At 36.2% G+C, this 25,003-nt stretch overlaps 1 protein-coding gene across 22 annotated transcripts in view; it reads left to right on the forward strand.

Moving 5' to 3' along the window:
* The window catches only part of LOC127957193 (tuberin), a gene marked incomplete at both ends in the record, with an annotated part of 136,967 nt that extends 113,734 nt beyond the window's left edge, over positions 1–23,233 (forward strand). For 2 of the 22 annotated variants that reach the window (XM_052555600.1, XM_052555620.1), the window contains 5 exon segments: positions 17,932–18,093; positions 19,334–19,489; positions 19,694–19,806; positions 21,141–21,398; positions 23,069–23,233. In XM_052555600.1, the coding sequence (XP_052411560.1) occupies positions 17,932–18,093; positions 19,334–19,489; positions 19,694–19,806; positions 21,141–21,398; positions 23,069–23,233 (854 nt within the window). 22 annotated transcript variants of the gene reach the window in all.
* Positions 23,234–25,003: the final 1,770 nt, after the last annotated feature.

Here is a 25,003-nt window from a genome sequence, read left to right on the forward strand (position 1 = left end):
CACCATGTGCCGGATCATGGAGGAGAGGTACTCACTCACACAGACAAGTCCGTTTAGATCTGAAACTATTCTGAACATTACATTACATTCCTGACAGATCACTGAGCTATAATAAAATACATTATTTACTTTCCTGGTTTAGTTAGTAAGTTTAGTTTAGTCTAATAAATAATGTTTATTAGATAAATAATGCTTTTTGTTTAATACAGTAATTTTAGCAGTTAAATTATTATCTATATTTCTTATTTGTTCATTTTGTTCTTTAATTTGAATAACTACTTAGAAATGCCTTATATAAAAAAAATTACTGTTGTTAATAATAATAACAACACACACACATATATATATTCATAAATACATTTAGTATTATCTTAAATATACACATTTATAAATACATCAAATATATGTTATTTTGAAATTCTTCTTCATAATAATAACAACAACAACAACAACATTAATAATAATAATAATAATAATAACAACAACAACATTAATAATAATAATAATAACAACAACAACTACTATACTTGATAAAGAAAAAATAATGGTTTTTTTAATATTTTAAAAAGGCAGATTTTCAAAAGCAATTTTTTGCTTTATATAACTGAAGTTATTATCGATACTACTACTATTAATGCCTTCATAATAATTATTTTATTATTAATATATTAATGTATTTATTAATGTGTGTGTGTGTGTGTGTGTGTGTGTGTATATATATATATATATATATATATATATATATATATATATATATATATATATATATATATATATATAATGACAATGATATAGTTTTTTTGTAATGTAATAAACATTTATTAATATGTTATTAATATGTTTATATTTCAATTAATATTTAATCTTTTAAAGGCAGATTTTCAAAAACAATTTTTTGCTTTTGTTTGAGATTAAGAGTTGTGAAATATCATAAGTGTTGTTATGAACTGTTAAATTGTTGTAAAGTTATCTGTTCTGTTGATCTCAGAAGTGTGTGTGTGTGTGTGTGTGTGTGTGTGTGTAGCGTGTACAGTGAGGACGCCGCTCTTCTCAGGGGTGCTGTGTTTTTTGTTGGGATGGCGCTGTGGGGCGCTCACAGACTTCCTGACCTCAAAATCACGCCCACTCTGGTCCTGCCCTCCTTCTACAAGGTGTCTGCACATCTGCCTCCAGTCTGTGTTTTCATATACCTCACGAGACCTGCCAGTGTTTGACCTCTGACCCCTGTGCCCAGGCCATGAGCTGTGCTAATGAGGTGGTGTCCTACGAGATCGTGCTGTCGATCTCACGACTCATCAAGAAGTACGGCCGCGAGCTGCAGGTCGTGACGTGGGACGTCCTGCTGTCCATCGTAGAGAGACTCCTGCAGCAGATACAGGCACACACACACACACACACACACACACACTGAGATGTCCGGTAGGTGTTTATCTCCTGACGCTCTTCGTGCATGTGGTGTGTGCAGACGATGGGCAGCCCTGATCTGAAGGTGATAGTTTATGAGTTACTGAGCACCGTGGAGGAGCTGTACGAGCAGAACGACTTCCTCGGATCCTCACAGACGCTCTTCAGTCTGGTGGAGAAGTGTGCTGATAAACGCCCCGTGAGTCTGTCCTCTTCTGAAGCCGTTCAATCCATTCATTCATTTAAATCTATTATTAAACATTAAAATGTATTTTTGCATTTTAATTACATATATATTTATTTGAATTTATTATAACATTTTTATTAAGTATAAATTAAGGATTATATTCAGGCTAAATTTGTTGTTTATTTAAGGAGGATATTCAGATATGTATTGTTAAATTTAAACAAAATTAAAATGTATTATTAAATTGAAATCAAGTATAGATTTATTAAAATTCATTATTAAAATTAAATTATGTATAAATTAAGATTGACTAAATTTATTATGTTTATAGAGTTTAAATGTGTTTACATTTATTTTGAAATTAAAGATTAAAATAATTAGTTTTTTAATTTATTTAAATTCATTATTAAAATTGAATTAAGTATAAATTAGAGGAAATTCAGGTAGAAAATATAAATTTATTTAAATGTATGATTAAATTTGAATCCAAATGTACAGTATTATGACTTCAATTGAAGTGTACTTTTCAATTCATTATTATAATAAAATAAAATTTGATTGACTGAATTTATTTAATTTTAAAGAAAGTATACGTATTTAAACTCACAACATTTAATTAAAATTAAAAGATATTATTACATTTAAATGAATTATATATTTATTTACATTTATAATAACAATGATTTTAAGTATAACTGAATGAGGAGATCCACATTCACTAAATGTATTATCCAGTGTTAAAAAAGGATGTATGTATTTAAGTGAATTGTATTATTTGGGTGTGATCTGTCCTGTAGGATGCGTCTGTGCTGACGCTGATCTCCTACCGAGCTCAGTCCATCCAGCCGGCCAAAGACGGATGGCTGCAGAACCTGCTCAAACTCATGGAGAAGTTCTTCAGGTCCGGTTATTCATCACTTCATCACTTCATCACAAGTCACACTTAAACCAAACCCTGGGCATGACATCTCTCTCTCTCTCTCTCTCTCTCTCTCTCTCTCTCTCGTGTGTGTCAGGAACGAGAGCCGGACTGTGATCAGGATCAAGGTCCTGGACATCCTGTCTTTCGTGCTCAGCACAAACCGCCAGCTCTATGAGGTCAGTCCTACACCAAATGTGCGTGAGCTCCCCGTTGGTGTTCCTGAATGTGTGTGTTCTCCGTGACCAGGAGGAGCTGATCGAGGTGGTGGTGATTCCTCAGCTGGGTCAGATCGCTGAAGATCGAGATCTGTCCGTCAGGAAACAGGCCACGCAGCTGCTGGTGGATCTGGCCGAGGGCTGCAGCACGCATCACTTCAGCAGTCTGCTCGACATCATCGAGAAGGTGCTGCGCCGATGATGTCACTAACGGAAGCATTCCACTCTCTTCAGTTGACATTTAAAATTTAAAAAATAGAATGTTTGCATGGTTAAGGACAAGTAGTTCTGTGGCTGACACGTGAAATAGTTCAGGGTTGGCCAAATCAATACCAAGTGTTTAGATTATAGGATGAGATATAAATCATTCAGTACTTTTTCCATTGGCTGCATCTCACTTTTATTGTCAATAGCCACAGAGACGTGGGTCATTAACTCTTTCATCCAAGCTGCAGATTCAGTTTATACAATACAGGGTTTGTGAATTCAGTCACTTCCTGGGAAACTGGTGCAGAATAAAAATAGAAATGGAAGTTGAAGCCAATGTGGAAGCCATTGTGATGTAGTTTTTTATTGTGATAAATGAGTTTACCCTTATTTAAATGTTTTATTAAAACATATTATTACAGTGGATATATTTTAATTTAATATTACATTTAAATTAAGTCTAACTTTATTTTAATGTATTCCATTTCAATCAAGCATAGATTTATTTGCATTTATTATTACATTTTAAATTAATATAATTATACTTTTTATGCACAAAGTATTAAAATTAAGTACAACTTCATCAATACTTAATATAAGCATTGATTTATTTAGATTTATTAGTGCATTCAAATGAAATATTGTTTGATTTTAGATGTATTATTAAAGATATGTTTATGTTTATATAAATATTAGTGCTGTCAAATGATTAATCACATCTAAAATAATTTTTTCTTCACATAATATATGTGTGTATAGTACTGTATATATTTATTATGTATATATAAATACAAACACACATGTATATATTTAAGAAAATATATTATGTTTATATATTAAATATATATAAGAATATAAATAAACAAATATTTTCAAAATATATATACTGTATGTGTGTGTATCTATATGTACATGATATACACATAATATACACAGTACTACACACACATATATTACATAAACAAAATTATTAATCATTTGACAGCACTAATAAATATATATCTATTGAATTTAAATGAGGTATATGAATGCATTTAAATGAAGTATGAATTTATTAACTGTTTAACAGAGTAGCAGTGTTTTCTAGCAATCTGCAGCAGAGGCCTTTTCTCTAAGAGCAAATGATTCAGTCACATGACAGTTTAAATGTGCATCCATTGGTTCATTCATTAAATGTGTTTCCATCGTAGTATATATGTGAATGAGACTTGCTTTGTGTGCTCCTGTGCTCCTGCAGGTCGCTAGTCGTCCGTTAACGTGTTCTCTGGAGGGAGAGAGAGAGATGTCAGTGGAGTCTCCCATGGAGGACGTCCGCACCGCTGTACTGGGTCTGCTGGACATCCTTCAGGTACGACAACACCTGCACTCATCAGTGTGATGGTGATCTTTCTCAGTGTCCGCTCCAGTGACGCTGTGTGTGTGTGTTCTCAGAGTAAACTGTACAGTCTGCCGGCCAGTCACGCCAGCCGCGTGTACGAGCTGCTGATCTCTCATCTGCAGCTTCACTACAAGAACAGATACTTCAGTGCCATCGGGAGCTCCATACGCCTCCAGGTCAGACTCCCGGTCAGCAGCACACTAGACCTCAGTAACCTTCTCAGATCACCTGGACTTCCCTCTGTTTGTGTGTCAGGTCTTTGATTTCTTACTGATGATGAGGGCAGACTCTCTTCATCATCTGGGTGTCCCCAATAAAGATGGGGTCCTGAGGTTCAGCCCATACTGTCACTGTGACGACGGGTAAGAACACCAGCGTATGTTTGGTGCTGTTTTCTCACATGCATTTATTAAGGAGGATGCTAAAGGATATCAGTTTCAGAGTATAAATATATTTAGATTTATTAAATAGTTTTAACTGAAAATGTTTTAGGTTTTAATAAAGTGTGAAAGTATTTACAATTATTATCTATTAATTAAAGTATAAATGATTAAGATATTCAGATTGACTGTGGTATTCCATTTAAATTAATCTAAAATGCGTGTTTTAATTTAATGTACTATTCATGTGTATAAATGTATTAAATGTATGCTTCCTTTAATCTTTCTTTATTTAAATAGAATTTAAATGTATCATTGCGTTTAAAAAGCTTTAAATGCATTTTCATTGTTATTAAATGAGAAGTAAACGTTCAATTGAATTTAGTTTCAATAAAATGTAATTATGTAAATTATTATGTGTTATTAAATTTAAATAAATTATTTATATATAAATTTAAGTTATGTATAAATATATATAAGAAATAAATTTAAGTTATGTATAAATTATTAAGGGGGATATTCAGGTTGACGAAATTTTATTTAATAAATTTAAACAAAATATTTCATCATTTAAATGATGTATACATTTAATTCAATTTATTATTTAAACAAAATAAAATATTATATTATTAAAAATAAATAAAGCTTAATGTTCAGATTGATTATATTTATTAGAAAATGTTAAGAAAGTATAAATATATTTACATTTATTTTTAAATTATTGTGTTTTATTAAATTGAACTGTATACATTTATTTACATCTGTTACCAAAATGAAGTATAAGTTATCAAGGAGAGCATGCAGACTGACTAAATCTCAAATGTCTGGTTTCAGAGAGTCGGAGAAAAGAGTGGCTGAGAAAAAGACGACAGGAAGTGTGTCTCCGCCGACAGGAAGTCCGACACCGGCGGCTCCGCCCTCCTCCATACGCACGGCCTATCTGCCCTACAGCCTGGCCTTCAGCGTGCTGCTACAGTGCCTGAAGATGGTACACATTCACACACACAGCTCTTCCCTTTAACATTACTCTGACAACACCATGGCATATTGATGATATCGTGGTGCTGTAATCATTTGTTTACACATTACCCTGTGTTTTAGCATTCCTTGAACATATAGTTTAAGTGCAACACAATCTGTTTGTGTGGTAAAACACAAGCTCTTTGTGTGGTTTGCAGGAGACTGACTGGAAGGTGCTGAAGCTGGTTCTGGATAAGATGTCCATCACCATCCAGTACAAAGTCTTGATCCTGACGTCACCCTGCAAAATTGATCATCTATGCTCGACCCTCTGCTCAACGGTAACAAACTCTACACACTTAGAAAACAGAAACGGGGTAGGCTCTAATGTGTGTGTGTGTGTGTGTGCAGGTGAGCGACCGTCTGATATCGGAGCGACTGAAGAAGACTCCTGATGGATTCTCCCTCACTGATGTTCAGCTCGCTGTGGTTCCTGTTCTCACCGCCCTCACCTCGTACCACAGCCACCTGGAGCAGTCCCGACAGGTGACACCGACACCTGGGCCTCGCTGGCCAAAGAACAGCATAGGGGGAACAGCTTCATTTAAATTAAAGTGTATTATTAAAGATATTTATTACATTTTATGTAAGAAAACATTTACCTAAATGTATTACTTATTTATTTTAATGTATTTATTATAACTGTATTATTAGTTTATTATTCTGTAGGCAGATGTCTGAGCAGACAGGTCTGGGTGGTGAGAGTTGCCAGTCCTTACTGTGGGTAAATGTATGTGTGTGTGTGTGTGTGTGTGTGTGTTCTGCTGCTGTCTCAGAGGGAGCTGGTGCAGTGTTTGGAGAAGGGGCTGATCTATCGCTGTGCTAAGCAGTGTGTGGTGGCTCTGACCATGTGCACCGTAGAGATGCCCGACATCATGATCAAGCTCCTGCCTGCCCTCATCGTCAAGCTCACGCACATCTCAGCCACCGTGGCCATGGCCTCGCCCATGCTGGAGTTCCTGTCCAGTGAGTGCAAGCCCGCCCACTCTCTCACTCTGACCTATCAGAGCCGGCCTCGCTCACTCTGACCAATCAGAGCCGGCCTTTCTCACTCTGACCTATCAGAGCCGGCCTCTCTCACTCTGACCAATCAGAGCCGGCCTCTCTCACTCTGACCAATCAGAGCCGGCCTCTCTCACTCTGACCAATCAGAGCTAGCCTCTCTCACTCCGACTAATCAGAATATAGAGCTTGGGAAACTACGTCACCGCGCATTGCATTCTGGGTAGTCGCGGCCATTTTTGTGGACACGCTTATCAGTAAAAGTGAAAGTGAAAGTGACATGACATACAGATCAAATGTAAGATTACATATAAAGAAAAACTCAACAAGGAAGCAAAGATGCGGTATTTCGAAAAAAATCAAGACAATCAACGAACTCAATCTGCACGAACACAAAGAGTGTTCGGATGATCTTAAAGGGCTGTCGCTCGTAACCTTCCCCAATGTGTTTTCTTACCTTGTTTGTAGTGTCAGAGCGTACACCTCTGATCAGTTTAAAAAGGATAAATCTCTCGAGTCTCACCTGCAATTTACAAATGGATTGGTGCAGAAACTACACATTTTCCGCATCAACGAGCGAGTTACACGGCCCCTTTACTTTTTAATATGCGTTATTGTAAACTGTACAAATTAACCTCAGTGCGTTATGATGCACAAATAAAGAGATACAGAATTGATCAATTTTGCCGTTTATTACTGTAACAGGTGGTATGCAATATAACACCTATAATGCAGGAGATGTGGTTCATGCATAGGTAGCATTTAATGTAACGTTAAGTCTGTCAAATCGATTAATCACATCCAAAAAAAAGTTGTTTATATAACGTACATTTCTGTATATTTATATTTATATAAATGCACATACATACGTGTGTATATATCAGACCAAAGGGACAATCCTTCTTTTCCTTCTTACTGCTGTTAACCAAGCTATGTGACGCCGCTTTGTTAACTCGGAGACCTGAGATCAAGGTGCGGTTTTCCAGCGGGAAAGCTGAAAAATCGCACTCCATTCAAATTATTTTTCCATGCCGGTCATGAGTAAGAGTATGGCAGTTAATTACACAACAAGGTTTTACCATTGTAACTTATTTTTTAGCTGTAAAGAGCAAACAAAACAGTCTATTATCAATCCAATACAATACATACAGCAGTGTCCGTGTCCTAAAGTCCCAGAATGCATTGCGTTGCTGACATCATGTTCCCAGACTCTATAGCACACATTCTACATTCAGGATACCACCACAGCATTATGACACCTGTGCATCAAACACAGCTCAAGAACTGATGCTTTGTCTCGTCTCTCTCTCAGCATTAGTGCGGCTCCCACATCTGTATGCTAACTTCGTAGCTGAGCAGTATGTTAGCGTGTTTGCTATATCATTGCCATACACCAACCCCTCAAAGTGAGTATGGTCACACACACACACACACACAGTTTTTTCTTAATTAGATATTTGACTACTTGAGATTCATTTGTAATGTTACAATAGATTTATATTTCAAATAAAGGCAATTTTTTTTTTTTACTTTCTGTTCGTTAAGGAATTTATCAAAAAGTTTCCACAAAAGGATGAAGCAGCACAGCTGATTTTAACATTGATATAATAAATGTTTCTCACATTAGCATAATCAGAATAATTTCTGAAGGATCATGTGACACTGAAGACTGGAGCAATGATGATGAAAATTCAGCTTCACGTCACACGAATAAATTACATTTTACAATATATTCACATTGTGAGCCTATGAGACTTGTATATTGAGTCAAATGATTTCAAATGATGTGTGTTCTTGTTTTTCCTCGTTCTCTGTAGGTTTAATCAGTACATAGTGTCTCTCGCCCATCATGTGATCGCCATGTGGTTCATACGCTGCAGACTGCCCTTCAGGAAAGACTTCGTTCAGTACATCACCAAGGTGGATGATGGGATTGTTGGGCTCGTGTGTTTACAGACTGGCTGATCGGTTGTTCTTGACGTGAGTGTGTTTTTATGTGTGATTAGGGTCTCCGTTCAAACGCTCTTCTGCCGTTCGATGACACTCACGAGCAGAGCAGCTTCAGAGCGCGCAGCACCAGCCTGAACGAGAGGCCCAAGAGGTACACACACACACACACACACACACACACACACACACACACAGGGCCGGATCATTGTGTGACTCATGCTAGGTTTTGCTGTAGAAACAACTCAAAACATGATTGTCATTCAGGCACCAATCGTTGGTTCATTTATTTATTTTTGTTGGTAGTGTGGTGATTTCTGGCTTCATGTGTCTGATTATGTCAGAACATCAACTCACAGATGCTAGTTTGACTGTGGGACGTCTCTTTTGCTTATTTCTGTCTTATCGGTCTCATTTATTTCTCTTTCTCTCATCATCTGTCTCAGTGGTGACTGTTTCTCACATCCAAACCATTAACAGTTCATTGATGAAAGACTGTTTCTTCAACTACGGCCACTTTAGGTCCCAGCGATTGATTTTTATTCAGACTTACAGATTTGGACTTTTTTGCTGTATGAACGTCACATTAAAACTTTGGAGATTGGAGATTTTTTAAAGAAAGACATTTTAAATTCCTTTTATAGTTTTATGTTCTTAAGTTTAATAAAAAAAAATTATTGCATGTTTCAAAAGACTGATTGAAGAAGATATTGGTCATTAGTCGATATTATAATATTTATTTTGTGAAAGCAGTATATTTATAAATATATTTTTATATATTTTAAAACACTTTTTTTGTGCATTTTTGATAAAACTGTAATATTGACAGTCTGAACATGTTAAGTATGCGTAAAATGCTCACTATGTTTTTTTTGGTAATTTTATTAAAAAAAATAAATAAAATGAAACATCTAATTTCCTCCACAGAATTATGATGAATTATGATTTGAGATGTGATGGGAATGACGCTGTGGTGTAAATGTTCGTGAGGGTTCATGAAAGCAGTGTGTTTATCAGTAGTTAAACCTTATAGTTATTAGTGTTTAAAGTTTAAAATATTCCCATAGTTGAAGAAACACCTGAATACAAACAGTACACACATCTCTAAAACTTGGCTTGATATGTAATAATGAGTCAGTGTCCCATCCTGTAATAGTCCAAATAACTAGTAATATAATGTCTAAGAAAGGGACCATAGTCCTGCCTACTAACATCTGGATTTGATTTATTTCCTGTTCCCTATTATTTCCCATTTATTTCTTATTATAAGCCCTTTTTTCTACTTCATTCATTCTCTGGTTCCACTTTTCTGCATTTGACTTTATGTACTAGGCGTGAAAACAGCCACTATCCCATAATCCAGGAAATTTCCATGGTAACTTCTTACTGAACCATTTTAACCAGCACACCTGGTGCAGCACAGAATGCATTGCAATTATAGCAACACCATGGATGTTTTTCCAGGCATATCACTAATACAGTCCATTATCAGCTATGTCCAGAGGCACAAAGCCATCTAATCTGATTGTCCTGATTCTGTATTCAGCTTTAGTTTCTGTGGCTTGTCCTGTCATCCAGACTGAAGCTTTAGATGAAAAAAAGCCTGAAAAAGAGAAAGATCCGCCATTTACATGCACAACAATATTCAGACATTTATGAAAATGTAGTGATACAAATCAACTTTAGACTCTCTGTTTAAATGAATTAATTAACTGAATACTGACGTACTGGTTCACAGGTTGATAAGAAAGCTTATAATTGCATAATGTTATATAAAATATCTTTTTTAAATAAAACAATATTTTATTAGTTTACCTGTATGCCATGCAACCATTTAACCAACATCAGAAGAGTGAAAATGCTAATGTGTTTTGTTAAATTATTAATCATAAAATAATATTTTAGGTCAGAGGCTGGCAAGGTAATGCTAATTTCAGGATCAAGTCTTCACCAGAAAACCAATATTAATCTGATGTGTATATAAACATGGTTCATATTTAGATTTTCTTGTTTTCCACGCTTTATATTCTCTGTTCCAGTTTCTAGTTTCACCTCATCCAGTCATTCATGTTTAATTTTGCTGTATTAAATCACCCATATTCACATGATCATATCACTCATTTCCTATTGCTATTCACTTCCAGTATAATGATCATAGCAGTGTCTGAATGCTTTTTTTCTTCCCTGAACCAGTTTGTTTGTGATCTCTGATGAGTTTTTCATTTATTTTCTCCTCTTTCATTCCTTTGGTAGAATGCTGACAGTATATTGCTTACTTTATGCCTTGTTGTGTCTCTTTTGATCTTTTTTATGCTGTTTCTCCTTCCAGTTTCTGTTTCCTCCTTTATCTTTTGTTTTTAAGTGTCATCCCTGTTTTCTGGTTCTCGGTGTGCACTGCTGACCAAGTTACTTTGTTTTCCTTTCACATCCTTATTTGACCCCTCCCCCCTCCTCTGATTGGGCCATGCGTGGTGGGCGTGGTTTGGGGGGGTTGCCGACACCTGGGATTGGTCGCTGGCCCCTTTCGTGACACTCCACAACCAATCGCACTCCCCCATCCACCCATGCCAACATGGTTAAAATGCCCCAAATTCTCCCCAACCCTCTCTGGTCACGACGTTATGCTGACGCACACCTGACCTCGTTTGCCCTCGGGGCAGTTTGCGGATGACCAAAGTGGCGAAGCAAGGCCCCAGCGCAAACTCTCCCGTTAGAGACCTGAAAGATCTGTCGGCCATGGACGCCTTCCGCTCCCGAAGCATCAGTGTGTCCGAGCATGCGGTGCGCAGGTAGAGCATTTTTGGTCACCTCAAACATCAACAGCCGATTGATATCCCTGCTTTCCTTTTCTGTATGCAGGGTCGGTGGGCGGGGCTTGGGCATTCGGGGCGGGGCATTGTCTTGGCGATGCGGGGTGGGCGTGGACATCTGGTTTAGGGTGATTCTGATTGGGCTGGAAAGGGTGCATGCTGGAGGAGGGTTTTGTCATTTTCTTGCGTTTCATTGATGGTAATGTTGATGCATGCGCCGAGCCTTGTGAGCATCTGTTTTGATTTCAGCTTAACCCCGTTTTTTATTTGCTTTTACCATGCTTATTGTGTGTGGTGTGTTTTTTCCAGCGAACAAATTGCTTTACTACAGAGCCCCTAAAGGGACATGGCGATTGAAAAAAAAAATGGAAAATTGATTGAAATTTTTTTTATGCTTTTGTGTTCGCCATTAAAACTTTTGTGTCTAAGAAACTTTGCGTTTTATTTCAGTGCTTTTGCGTTTTCGGGCAAAACTTTATTTCCTCCAAGAAACTTTGCATTTGCTTGCAAAACTTTTTAACTCTTTGGTAACAACAGTTGCGTTATCTAAAAAAAAGAAAAGAATTGCTCATAAAATGTTTGCAATTAAATAATGAGTTGGGAGGAGAAATTATATTTCTGCACTTTTGCGAGCAAACAAAGTTTCTTGGGGAAACAAAATACTTCTGCGAGAGAAACATTTCCTTCACATGCAAAACTTTATCTTGCAAATGTTTGCGTTCCCCTAAGAAACTGCGCTATATTTAAATGATTTTGCATTGTCTTGCAAAACTTTAGTGTACCCTCAAGAAACTTTACATTCTCAAAAATTGCATTAATATGTATCCCATCCCATCTTTTCAACATCTCCATGTCTCTTTAGGGGTTCTGTACTGCACACAGAAAGCATGCACATTTGAAAGTATGCGAAAGTAGCTTCTGTGTCTTTGGTGTTTGTTGAATTTCAGCTCCCAGTCACTGGGGGCGCACTCCACTTGCTCAGCTTGCTGCCTGTCTGGGCCTGTTTTATTCACATCATATTCACACATTCTTTACACATGATCCAGGTACAGTATTCATTCATGTTTATCATACTGCGTTTTGAATCATGAACAAAAAGTTGCGCAATAATAAGCTGCAAACATGCTGGAAATGTTTCACTGACACCCTCTTCAAATGCTGTCCCTCCATGGTTTGTTTTCTACCCAATAAAAACATAAATTCCTTTCTTGTATGAAACAGTTACACTTTTCCCATATGAAAAAACACAATGTGTTGTTTTCCATGCAAAAAAAACTTTCCCTCACAGTTTTGTTTTCAATTACATATATTTAAATGTGAAGTCTAAGCACCACGTGCTTCTGCTACTGAACTCATTAGCATATTGCAGCACCGCTTACAACCAGCAGAGGATAGCCTAGCATCAAACAATTGACTGCTGCATCCTGGCAGATGGAGAGACATTTCGAGTAATATTTGCCTTCGAATGTCTGTGTTTTATTAACCCAGTGCATCTAATTACCATAAAACCTATTAATCAGTCCAGCGCCTCCAAGTTACAGGACGTTAATGAATAGAGCATCTGTTATTAGCAAACACAGGGACTTCATCCAGCATATTTGTTTTATTATCTAGTATCTTTTCAGATTACCTTGCCATTGGGTTACTAATTACCTAAAGTATTTCTGTGCCAAGGGCTCTAATTTGGGTAATTTCAAGGTTGCCCGTTATGATGTAATTGCATTCTTGGTCGACACTGGCTGTAAAAGTGAGCTTATAATGTCTAACTTTACTTAAATCACAAGCAATTTGACTCTTCCTGTTCTGAAAGTCAATATGAAGGAAATATACGGCTTTAGTTTTGCGTTTTTAATAAGATCAACTCATAAAAAGTTAAACTTTTTCATTACCTTCTCTGAAAAAATCAAACACTAATTGCTATCGGGTGAAGATTTGTACTGCAGTCACTATTCCACGCATGTATATTCAGCTCTGTCATCGCTTAATGTATTAATAGAGTAAAATTACATGGACAAAGACATCAACAATCATCCGACAGCGACAAACAGAGATGATTGAGGGCTTGATGTGCATGTGAAGAGCAGGTGGACAGTGAAATGTTTTCTCTGTGACACAGCAGTGCTATAAATTGTTAAGAGGATACCATAATTTTTATAAAAGGGTTTAGTATTATGCTCAGCTGTAATGGACGCCCAGGATTCAGAGACTTTATGGACATTGGAAAAACATTACAGATTCTTGGTTTGATTTAAATATTAGAAATTGTATGCATTTAAAGTGCAAATGCAGAATTTGAGGCGTCCACTTCAGCTGAAGAGTTGCTCAATGATCACATGTAAAGACACAAACTGGGACTCTCCTGTCTGCGTGAGTTGGTTGTGTGTGTGTTTATGTGCTGAATGGCCCTGTTGCTAGTGTGATTTGGTTTGATGTGGTGGTTGAGGCTCAGGTCGGTTAACCAGAAGGTTGTTGGATCGATTCCGGTGAGGAAAAAGTCAATTGTGCCCTCGAGCAAAGCAGCTGAAGGAATGCTTCAGATTGAGCTAATCTCTATCAACAGTGTTTGTCAATTACTACAGAAAATAACTCTGACCCTTTTACCTGGCTGTGTTTACAGTAACACACTCTCAGTGGAAGTGCACAGGGTTCATTCACTTTTGAGGTTTAAATGCATTGTGCTGCTTCAAATTTGCCTTGAATTTTATTAATTTTTTAAAACATTTTTACAAAAGCAAAGTAAGTGATTCTGTCACACTAGTCTCATGTTAAAAAGGCTGTGATAAATGAAATGTCTATCACCTTAAAAGTATTACTTTCCCGTATTTATTTAAATTGTAGTGTTACTGTGAAATCTCCTGAATCTCCTTTTCCTTATAAAATTGGAAGTAGTTTTAGTGGAGTGACAGGGAGAGAAAGGCCAGACTCAATCCTGTGTCGCTGCTTGTGAGTTGTTATGAAGACAGAATATAGTTTTTATTGTGATGGTTTATGAAGCGTCGGATGACGTGGGTCACACTGACACTTGTCTGCGTGTTCCTCATCTCTAACGCCCACATATCCTCCACGTTCATCCCTTGTTCCCCGTTGAGATGAAATGAAAATGGCCTTTTGTTGATGAAATGCTCGTGTAGTTTGGCTTTTTCAGACCTCAGCTCTAGAAGCGCGGTGCTAGACGTGTAATTGTCATCATGATTCAGGGTGGCTGCTAATGTGTTGCTAGGTATGATGAGGTTCTGGATGGTTTTTAGTGAGCTAATTTAATCCTTAAAGTATTTTTGAGGGGCTGTTTAGCACTGACCATTTGGCCTACAGTCACCAAAATTCCTCCACAGATAGAGCTCATCAGGCTGAACAACGTGTGTGGTAACAGCCAGCGCTCCTCCAAACAGGAAGTCGGCTATTCAGGGTTTTGTGAAACGTGCCTGCTGTGGATTTGCAGTACTTCTCCTAGGGTTTTCGTCCGATCTACGCCACAAAACTCGGTCAACATGACTACAGGGCATTAGGGATGCAAAATATTTTTCCAGCATTTATTAATCTCTGTTAATGTTTGTTAATCTAAAAAAATTAAATAAAAAATCTAAGATTAATAAATGCTATATAAATATTTTCATGTTTACTAATATAGTTAATGTTAACAAATGAAACCTTATTGTTGAGTGTTACCAAAGTTTTATATACTGTTCCCTTTGTTTATGTGTGTGTTTCACACTCTTGATGTGATAGTGTAACCCTTTCATTGCTGTAACCTTAATACCAGATGTTACTGTAAATGCATGTGCCCACTGTGCACCGTTTTCCTGATTTCACCGGTGGCTTGGGCCCGTCATCGCTGCTTACAGCTGTATTTATATATTGTTTTCATGTTTTTTTTTATTATTATTATTTTGAAATTGACGTGTTTTTTTGTTGTGTAGTGTTCAGAAAAAAAACTGCTGAGTAGTTCTGCTTCATTGTCCGTCTGGATTTCTCCTAATGCATTTCATCACACATAAGCCCCTTTCACACTGCACGTCGGACCCGCAATATTCCCGTAACATTGCCTGGTCGCCTTCTGTGTGAAAGCAACCACGTCCCGGAATTGATTACCGAATTGAACCCGGGTCGGGGACCTAGTAACATTGCGGTAATCGATCCGGAACGAGCGCTGTGTGAACAAAAGCCAGATCTAATTCCGTATCGAAGTGATGACGTGCGTTATCGCGCAAATCTTTTACCGGCTGTTTTGAAGGAAGATCAACATTCGTGACGAGAACATATGTGCAAACTGTAATGAAGCAGAGATCAGTTAGTTCCTCACTTTCCGCGCTGACGCCGAGATCGTTTGCTTGCTTCAGTTAAAGTATAACGTGCCAAGTGTTGTCGACTCGTACATTACACGTCAAGCGCTGATGTCACGTGTCGTTATGGGATCTTCAAGGGTTCTCCGATCACGATCGGCCGATCGTTAATGCGCATCTCGTCAGTAAAGCCGGTTCTCTAATCAGCGGTTAATTCCGTCAGGTGCGTGATTTCACATAGAGCAGCTGTTACTACACAGAGCCGTTGTTAATAGAGAAGATGCGCAAATCACGTTAATTTTCAGCGTTTATTGCCGCATCTTCTCTATTAACAACGGCTCTGTGTAGTAACAGCTGCTCTATGTGAAATCACGCACCTGATGGAATTAACCGCTGATTAGAGAACCGGCTTTACTGACGAGATGCGCATAACGATCGGCCGATCGTGATCGGAGCACCCCTATCACTGGCAGTGTGAAAGTGCCAAATCTAGCGACCAGGGAACAATTACAGGAACATTTTACCCCTGTATTTGCTGGAATGGCAGTGTGAAAGGGGCTATAAGAGCTTTAAGGGAAATTTCTGATATTTTTTATCCAGCAAGTAAAAATGTTACTCCTCAGTAACACTGTTTGGCACAAACACATGCGTGCGTGCTCTCTCAAGGACTGTGGCCTTTCTTGTGTGTGTCGTGTTAATGAGTTGTTCACCTGTGCCTGTTCGTCAGGGTCAGCGAGTCGATGTAGTCGTCAGAAACACTTTGGCTCAGCAGCGGTGTGTGTTGACTTGGGTTTTGTGTGTGTGTCATCTGACTGTATGGAGATGATGTGGGCTTGCTTGATTTCACTGGGGATGTTGTTGCCGTGGTTACAGAAGGGCAGGATGCTGATACCCGTCTTAGATTAATCCCATCACCTGGATAATCACACGGCTCTCCACAGGTGTGTGTGTGTGTGTGTGTGTGTGTGTGTGTGTGTGTTTGTTTGTGTGTGTGTGGATCGCAAGCTGGCAGCTGATCTTTTCTAGGGGTGTGTGTTAAACAGCTCAAGGTTTGTCAGCATTACAGTCCCAGTTTTGTGTCACTACCTACCTAGTTAAAAACAGATCCTTCACTCAAAAATGTTCATTCTTATTCATGCATATTCCTACTAATGCAACACGTGAACGAGGTTTATAGTGAATAATTATTTACATTTCTGTAGGTTCCAACATTATTTTATTACTATTTATATATAATTATCGTTTTAGAAATATTGTACCGTAGCTTTTATTTTTTCATTTAAGTTTAAATTTAATAGTAATTATTTATAATTTTATGTTCTGTTGCTTTTAACCAATTGTTTGTTTATTGGTTTAACTGATTTTCACTTGTTTTAGTTTTTTTTTTTTTTCAGTTTGTAATTTCTGTGCTTCAGTTCTTTGTCAAGACAACACTTCTCATTTTTCCCATTTTCTTATCTAATATTTGTATACCTTTATTTCAGTTAACAATTTTTATTTTTATTCAACAAAAAGAATAAATAAATTAATTAATTAAAATAGCACAAGTGTTATTTTAGTATTATTTATATACTAGTATCTATTCATTGTTTGATTTTGCTTTTTTATATTTACAGTTTTCATTGTAATTTTAATCTTTAAAATGTTATTTAAATATTTATTTATCATTTAGAAATATTTATATTTTATTTTATTTCAGTTTTATTTTAGTTATTTTAGAGAGTGCGTCATTTTTGGGCGAAGTATTCCTTTAAGCAAAGAAAACTCACATAGTACCTCTAATTTGATTAATTAAGGAGTGTGATTCTGTGTGTTAAGCGCATGTGTGTATGTTTGTTTTTGGTGGGCCACTTCAGCTTCATTTAACATCTGCATCTGATTTATTACCCGCTGACACTCTGTCATCTTCACAAACACACTCACACACTCTCCTCTCAATCTTCACACTGTGTTTTAACCAGCCGTGACAAGTGACAAATTTAGACTCTGATCAATTGCAATCCATACAAGCATAAATACTGTGTAGCTCCGCCCACAGTCAAATATCTGAATCAGAATCAAATGAATCTGACTGACTGAACTAGTACCAGAATCTGACCTCGGAGCCAAGTGGTGCACTCTTTGCCCTCTGTGCACTCTCCTGATGCCTGTGTGTGACCCCTGACCCCGTCCTGTGCAGGATGCAGATGTCCAGCACCACCTGCAGCCTGGGCTCGGCTGACGAGAACGCGGTGATGCAGGCGGACGACGCGCTGAAGACCGTCCACCTGGAGCTGACGGAGACCTGTCTGGACATGATGGCACGATACGTCTTCTCCAACTTCTCTGCGCTGCCCAAGAGGTGATGCCTGTTCTCTCTAAAAACTAGACTTTACAGTTCTCTTGAATTCACAGCCCTAGTTTAATCAAATGAACAGTTGCAGTTGAATATCAATATTTGATTAGAAAAGTCGTAAGTTGAAGATAAACTTAAAAATGTTTCGTTATCATGTCAGATACAGCATTGAATCAGGAGACATGAACCTTATATATTTTATATGAAAATAAAATGTAATAAAGTAGTATTAATGCATTAAATTGATTTACATTTAAGCTGGAACAATTAGTATTTTTAAAATAAAATGAATAATGATAATAATAAAAAAGTTGCTTTTAAACAAAGTTAGTTATTGATGTTTAGAAATTCTAATAAAATAATAAAAAGTCAATAATTGCCTTTGTTAAACTGAAACAATGAGTAATTGTTAACTTTTAAAATGTTTTATTTTTATAAATGTTTTATTTTATTAATGTGCATTTTAAAATTAAATAAATAAATATTAATAATAGCTGCCTTTAAACTGAAACGTTAGTAATTGATGTTTAAAATGTAATTTATGTTATTTAAAATAATAATAGTATTTGCGTTACTTAAACTGAAACAACGAGTAATTGTGTAAATTTTTTAGCATGTAAAAAAAAATTATAATAAAAAATAATAAAAGAACTGAAACATATATACCGTGTGTGTATATATATATATATATTTAATTAATATATATATAAATATTTAATTAATATATATATATACTTTTTTTTCTTTTTTTGTCAACAAAAGTTGAGCAGTCTTTTAGGGTCTACCAATAGCTGTTTTACCACCTGACTTACTTTGTCTGCTAAATGAACAGATGCATTAAGGATGCACGCAGAGCTGCTTTTGTCTCTCTTTTTGTCTCTTTCTTTCATTTCAAGTTGGTTTGCACTGTTGGGTAGTCTCTTTTTTTGTTCTGTGTCTGTGTGCAAAACTTTAAAAGTACCTGGTTTTAATCTCTGTGGTGTATGGTGAACGCATGCCACTGAACGCTGTATCGTTTCACCTTTTGTACTTCAAACTTTAAACTTATTTTTCACTCTGCAATAATCCATCCATATCCTTATTGGACCAGTTGTTTTGGGAAGTCTAGCATCTGCATTTAGCCGAACTCTTGTCAGAAATGGATGTGTTTCTTGTATCTTTTTCACAGTAACATCTCCAGAGTCCCGTGGCTACGTGTGACACTAAATAGAGATGACTAATGGGCTTTATAAACTCTCTCTCTCAGGTCTCCCGTTGCAGAGTTCCTGTTATCCGGCGGTCCCAGTATGACTTGGCTGGTTGGGAATAAGTTAGTCACCATTACGACCAGCGGTGGGTCGCGACCCCAAGCCCTTCTGGGTCTGGACCTGTCCGAGAGACCTGGAGGAGGAGAAATGACCAGGTTTGTCACCAGCCAGTGAGCTTCAGGCTATTACTTTAGCGTGGTATTACCATAGTATTAGTACTAACTCTAAGCCTGAAATATGACTTGAACAGAACCTGTTTTAAAGGGATAGTTCATGAACGTTTCGACACAAACAGGAAAAGGAAAAGCCTTTACTGATCTCATCAGACTCATGGGCAAACACATGTGAATCTTCTGCAGGTCTGACCCGTCCTTACACACCCGACTGACGAAAGAGGCTCCTGCGAAACTGGAGTCCCAGTCGGGCCAGCAGATCGGCACCAGCACTCGCACCCGCGTCCGCTCCGTATCAGGTGACCGTCAGCTTTTCTTGCGCTTTTAAAGACTTCTATTTGTACATGACTTCTTTCTTTACTGTGTAGCCTTCTGTATGAAAGCAGGTCGCTGAAGATTTAATGTGGATATGTAAATATGTGTCCGGTCATACATGAAAGGATGATCTTAAAGAGACGGTGCATTCAAAATGTCAGTTCTGTCATCATTCACTCGCCCTCGGTTCCTTCTGAAATTGTATGATGTTTATTTGTGAAAAACAAATATTTTAAAATGTCTTCAAGCTTTAAAAGGTTGTGTAAAAGTCATTAACCCCCCAAAACAGTGGTTCAATCACTGTGTATTCACTCTCAAATCACATGACACGTCAGTGACATCAAACCTCATTGGTTCTTGTGTGTCACATGACTTAACATCATAGTGTAAGGATGTATACGTGATGGCGTGAGTTCAGCTGTTTGGATTTGATTAAAACTATTACAAATGATTTCCTTTAATAATAAAAATATTAACAATATAATAATGTATGTTAAATTAAAATATGAATATTAGATTAAAAAACTTTGAATGAAAAACTTGCTTTTCTAAATTTGAAAATTAGTAAACAACAGAAATACATTTGTTGAAATACTAAAATTAAACAGACAAAACTAATAAAAATGACAAAAGCACACGACAAAATTACTTAAACTAACATTTAAATGAAAAATACAAATAGGAGCTAATTCAAAACATGAATAAAATCAATAATAGTATATAAATACTGAAATAATACTGATCTGTTAATCAAACAAGAAACTTTCATGCATTCAGGATGAAATCAACATTTAATGTTCCTAGTCTAATTGTGAATTAATGTTTTTTATTATTAAATAATTATTAGATTGCAGTCATTATCGTTAACTACAACTAAAATGAACTAAAACCATAAAAACATTTTAATTGCTAGAAATAATAAAATAAATGTTATCTGAAATATAATAATATAATATAAAACAATATACAACATTTCTCTCTTTTTTAACTTAAGTGGTAAAGTAACTGAAACTAAAAATGCAATAAAAATGAATGAAAACACTTCATAGACAAAAAAACTAACAAAAAAAAAACAAATTATTAAATAAAATTATTAAAAAGAAAAGTAATTGAAGATATTAATGATTTATAATGCTTAAAACTAAATAAAGAAGCATTAAAATATATATAAAAACTAAAGCTATGCTAAAAATTTTATTTAATATTTTACATTTGTGCATAAAATATATTTTATATTATAATATATATGTATGTAATAAAATAACACTGAAGATATTGAGATCTAGTTGGGTATTATATGATCCCGTTCTCTGTGCAGGTGGTCACGCTCTGCGGGCCGGTCCGGCTCAGAGTCTCAGTCCTCTGGTGGCGTCTCCTGAGGGGGAGTACAGTGGCCCTCTGCCCCCGCCGGGACCCCCTCTGGAGGTGCTGGGGTCTCAGAGAGGAGTGGACGAGCACCCTGCGCCCCCCTCCTCCTCCCAGTCCTCAGCGCCGCTCAAAGACATGTCCGGTCTGGCCGAGTTTGTGCCCATGTTGACGCAGGGCTGGGCTGAGATCTTCATCCGCAGACCCTCAGGTACCACAGACGCACTTCACCAAAATATCCAGAGGTGCGTGCTTTACCTCGTAACATTGGTCCGAGCTCTAATTATCACCCACTCACTCTCAACTATGCCACATTTGTGCACGACACTATGATTAAATCATCTTAACTTCCTTCCAAGGGCGTTTGGGACGCACATGAGCGCACAAGCGGCCCGCAGGGGATGCCGTGCCATTTTAAAAGTTTCATAATAGTTTGACTCACACCTGCTGTGCCCACGGGCTCCATTTCCTTCAGCTTTTCTCCTCAATCTGCCTCTAAATGAAGAATAGCTCAGGAGCATTTCTGTTTTCTTAATTAGGACGTGTCCTTGAATGCTTCTTCTTGTAGAATAAAACATGACGACGTGATTCCTGAGGATTTCAGAGGATTGCGGTTTTGGTTTTGTTCCCTTCTGTGTTTGTCTGTCACTTTTTACGTCTTTCTTTCATGAGTCAGTGTTAAAGGGCTCTTGCTTCACTCCCAACAGCTTTTATGCATTTTATTTGCTTTGATATTTTTTTTTATGATCTCTCTCTTTTGCTCTCTCTCTGAGTTCAGTTCAGTTTATATTATAAGAAAAAAAATAATAAGTAAAATAGATTATTTTAATTAGATTAAAAATAAATACATTTTAGCATTATGCTCCCAAACAGCTAAAATGTTCTTTTCTGGGTAGGAATTAACATCACTCATTACAACCGTCTAACTTCTTGATTTTTCAGTGTTGTTTTAAGCTCTTAACATAACAAGAGTGGCCCTTTTCAGATTTGATTTTTGTCAAAAACCTGCTGACTTTTAAATATGCGCACTTCTTCAAAAGTCAATAATAATAATAAAAGATAAATTAGTGCAAATAAACATTTAAATAATATATAGACAAACATATAAAAAATTAATTAAATTAACTAAAGTATGCAGTGGTTTTAAATAAAAATATTTTTTGTAATTTATATACATTTGGAAATGTATATAAAATATAATATAATTATATAATATAAGTAAAAAAAAAAAAAAATCCAGTATGCTAGTATTTCATTCCTTTCCAGAGAGCCAAAATGTACCTTCTAGATAAAAATAGTGCAACTAAACAAGTTATATTAAATCAGTTAATAAAATATATATATATATATATATATATATATATATATATATATATATATATATATATATATATATATATATTAATATATATGTTAATAAAAAAATTTTATGTTATTATTATTATTATGTTGTTTAATGTCTCTCTGGTGCCTGAAGTCATGAGCTAGGTGAACTGTTTTCATTAGTGTGTGTGTGTAATGGAGTCGTGTGTGTGAGCAGATGCTGATGCAGATGTTGGTTAAACAGTGACGTGGGAATATTAACTGCAGGTGTGAGCAGACAGATGGAGCTCTGAATATGACCACATCCTCCTGTAAAAATGTGTTTGTGTGGATTCATAACATCTTCTGCTTTCCATGGTTTTCATAAAATAAACGCATTTATGTGACTCTAATAACATTTGTCATATGTCACCATGTGATGTTCTGAAGATACGAATAAAGAAGTAGTTTCTTAAAATACATATTATATAATACACGTTTCTATAATAGACTATTTGTATTTCTTTCGTTGAATTAGTTTAAAGCATGCATTTGGTGATGAGTTAGCTCTGCTCTCAGGGAACACCAGCTGGCTGATGTGTCTGGAGAACCCCCCGAGCCCCTTCTCGTCTGAGCTGGGGAACGTCCCGCTGCAGGAGCTGTCCAGTGTGCTGATGGCCATGGACGGGGTGAAGGAGCCCCAGCCGCAGGACAGACCCTGCCCCATCCAGCGCTCCGACACCGGTGAGCTGTTTAACACATACTGTGAGAAGTGATATTAAGCTCTGCGGTATTTTAAGAAAGCAGAAGTTTGATTAGCTGTTTGATTTCTCTGCATGATCTGTGCACAGAATATTGCCTGCAAATATAGTATATTTTTTGGTATGCACAGAATATTCTTTTTTTTTTTTGTAAACAAACACATTTTGTTGTTTTGCCATTTTTATTAGTTAATGAGTTGAAATAAACAAAAATTTGAAATTTTGCCTTGGCAACTAGCAGAAATGAAAAATGTTCTCTTTATATATATATATATATATATATATATATATATATATATATATATATATATATATATATATATATATATATATATATATATATATATATATATATATATATATATATGTGTGTGTGTAATTTTTCTTATTTAACTATGAAAACCCTGTATATCATTATCCATTATCTTATTCTATATTTTAGATAACCGTGATATATTTTTTTACATTTTATTCTTGTCAAATTATTTTCCAACAGTTGAGACGTTTTTACTCGACCAAGCAAATTAAATATGCCAAAATAGTCATAAATATGAAATCATTAAAATATTCATATCTGATGGTCATTGGCTAAATAAAGCAGCTAAAGTGGTGTGTTCGGTGGTATGCAATCAGGCTATTACAAATCAAGAGAGAAAAAGCCTTCATTAAGAATAGCGTACTGTGCTTGCTATTATATGTCAGAAATGGTAAAACCATCATGCTATTTCAAATTCAGTCTTATTGTGTACTGCCTTCAGTAGATACTGTTTGGTGCCTAGAATTGTTTATTAACACACACACACACACACACACACACACACACACACACACACACACACACACACACACTCATATATATATATATATATATATATATTGTTTAGAAAATGGTGGGCAGTATTCAGTATCTAGTGTGCAGCATGCAGTATGGTAGTATTTTATTCCAAAGAGCCAAACCTTTCCTTTCTGGGGAGGAAATGACATCACACATTGGGTCATTTCTTTCTTTTATTTATCTATGTATAATGTATTATCTTCATTAACGCTCAGCGTCCAGAACAAATCTCAGCCAATCTCCACACAACCAGCGATGGGATTGATTCCTGATGCGTGACGCTTTGATTTCTTTCTGTTCCTCCGGCTTTTCCTGGATCTCTTTCCACTGCTCTTTGGTCTTTTTCTTGCATCCATGAATTAGACATGAAAGGCATCCTTCTCCTGTGATGTATTCCCTTTATATGTGTGATTTCAGTTTGACCCACATAAAAGTATTATGTTAGAGCTGGACCTTGTGGATAAAAAAAGCTTTTGAAAGGTAGTTTTGAAACATTTCAAAACCTTTTTCCATCCACATGGTCCAGCTCTAACTGCAATGGCTTAAAATGTTTCAGTCGTATAGAAATCAAGAATATAGTTGTAGGTAGTTGAAATACAGTAACTGTTCTGTTAACTTGTTTTATTCAATAAAATGGCAAGGAAAAGTCTATTTTTCATGTAGTTTTGCCATCATAAAAATCATTTATTTTACAATATAATAATAATAATAATAATAAACAGCAGTATTTGCCTTCGTATCGGGGCCGTGGCAGTCAATAAGTATGAATTGCATGATATGGCAGTTAATTAACTGAATTAATCTCAGTGCATCAGAATTTTAAACATATTTCCTTAATTAAAACAATTTTATGTAATTATGAACAAATATATAAATATTATTTAGATATTAAAATGTACATTAAATATTCTTAAATGG

Source organism: Carassius gibelio, chromosome B5, assembly GCF_023724105.1.
Source record: "Carassius gibelio isolate Cgi1373 ecotype wild population from Czech Republic chromosome B5, carGib1.2-hapl.c, whole genome shotgun sequence".
Lineage (NCBI taxonomy): Eukaryota > Metazoa > Chordata > Actinopteri > Cypriniformes > Cyprinidae > Carassius > Carassius gibelio.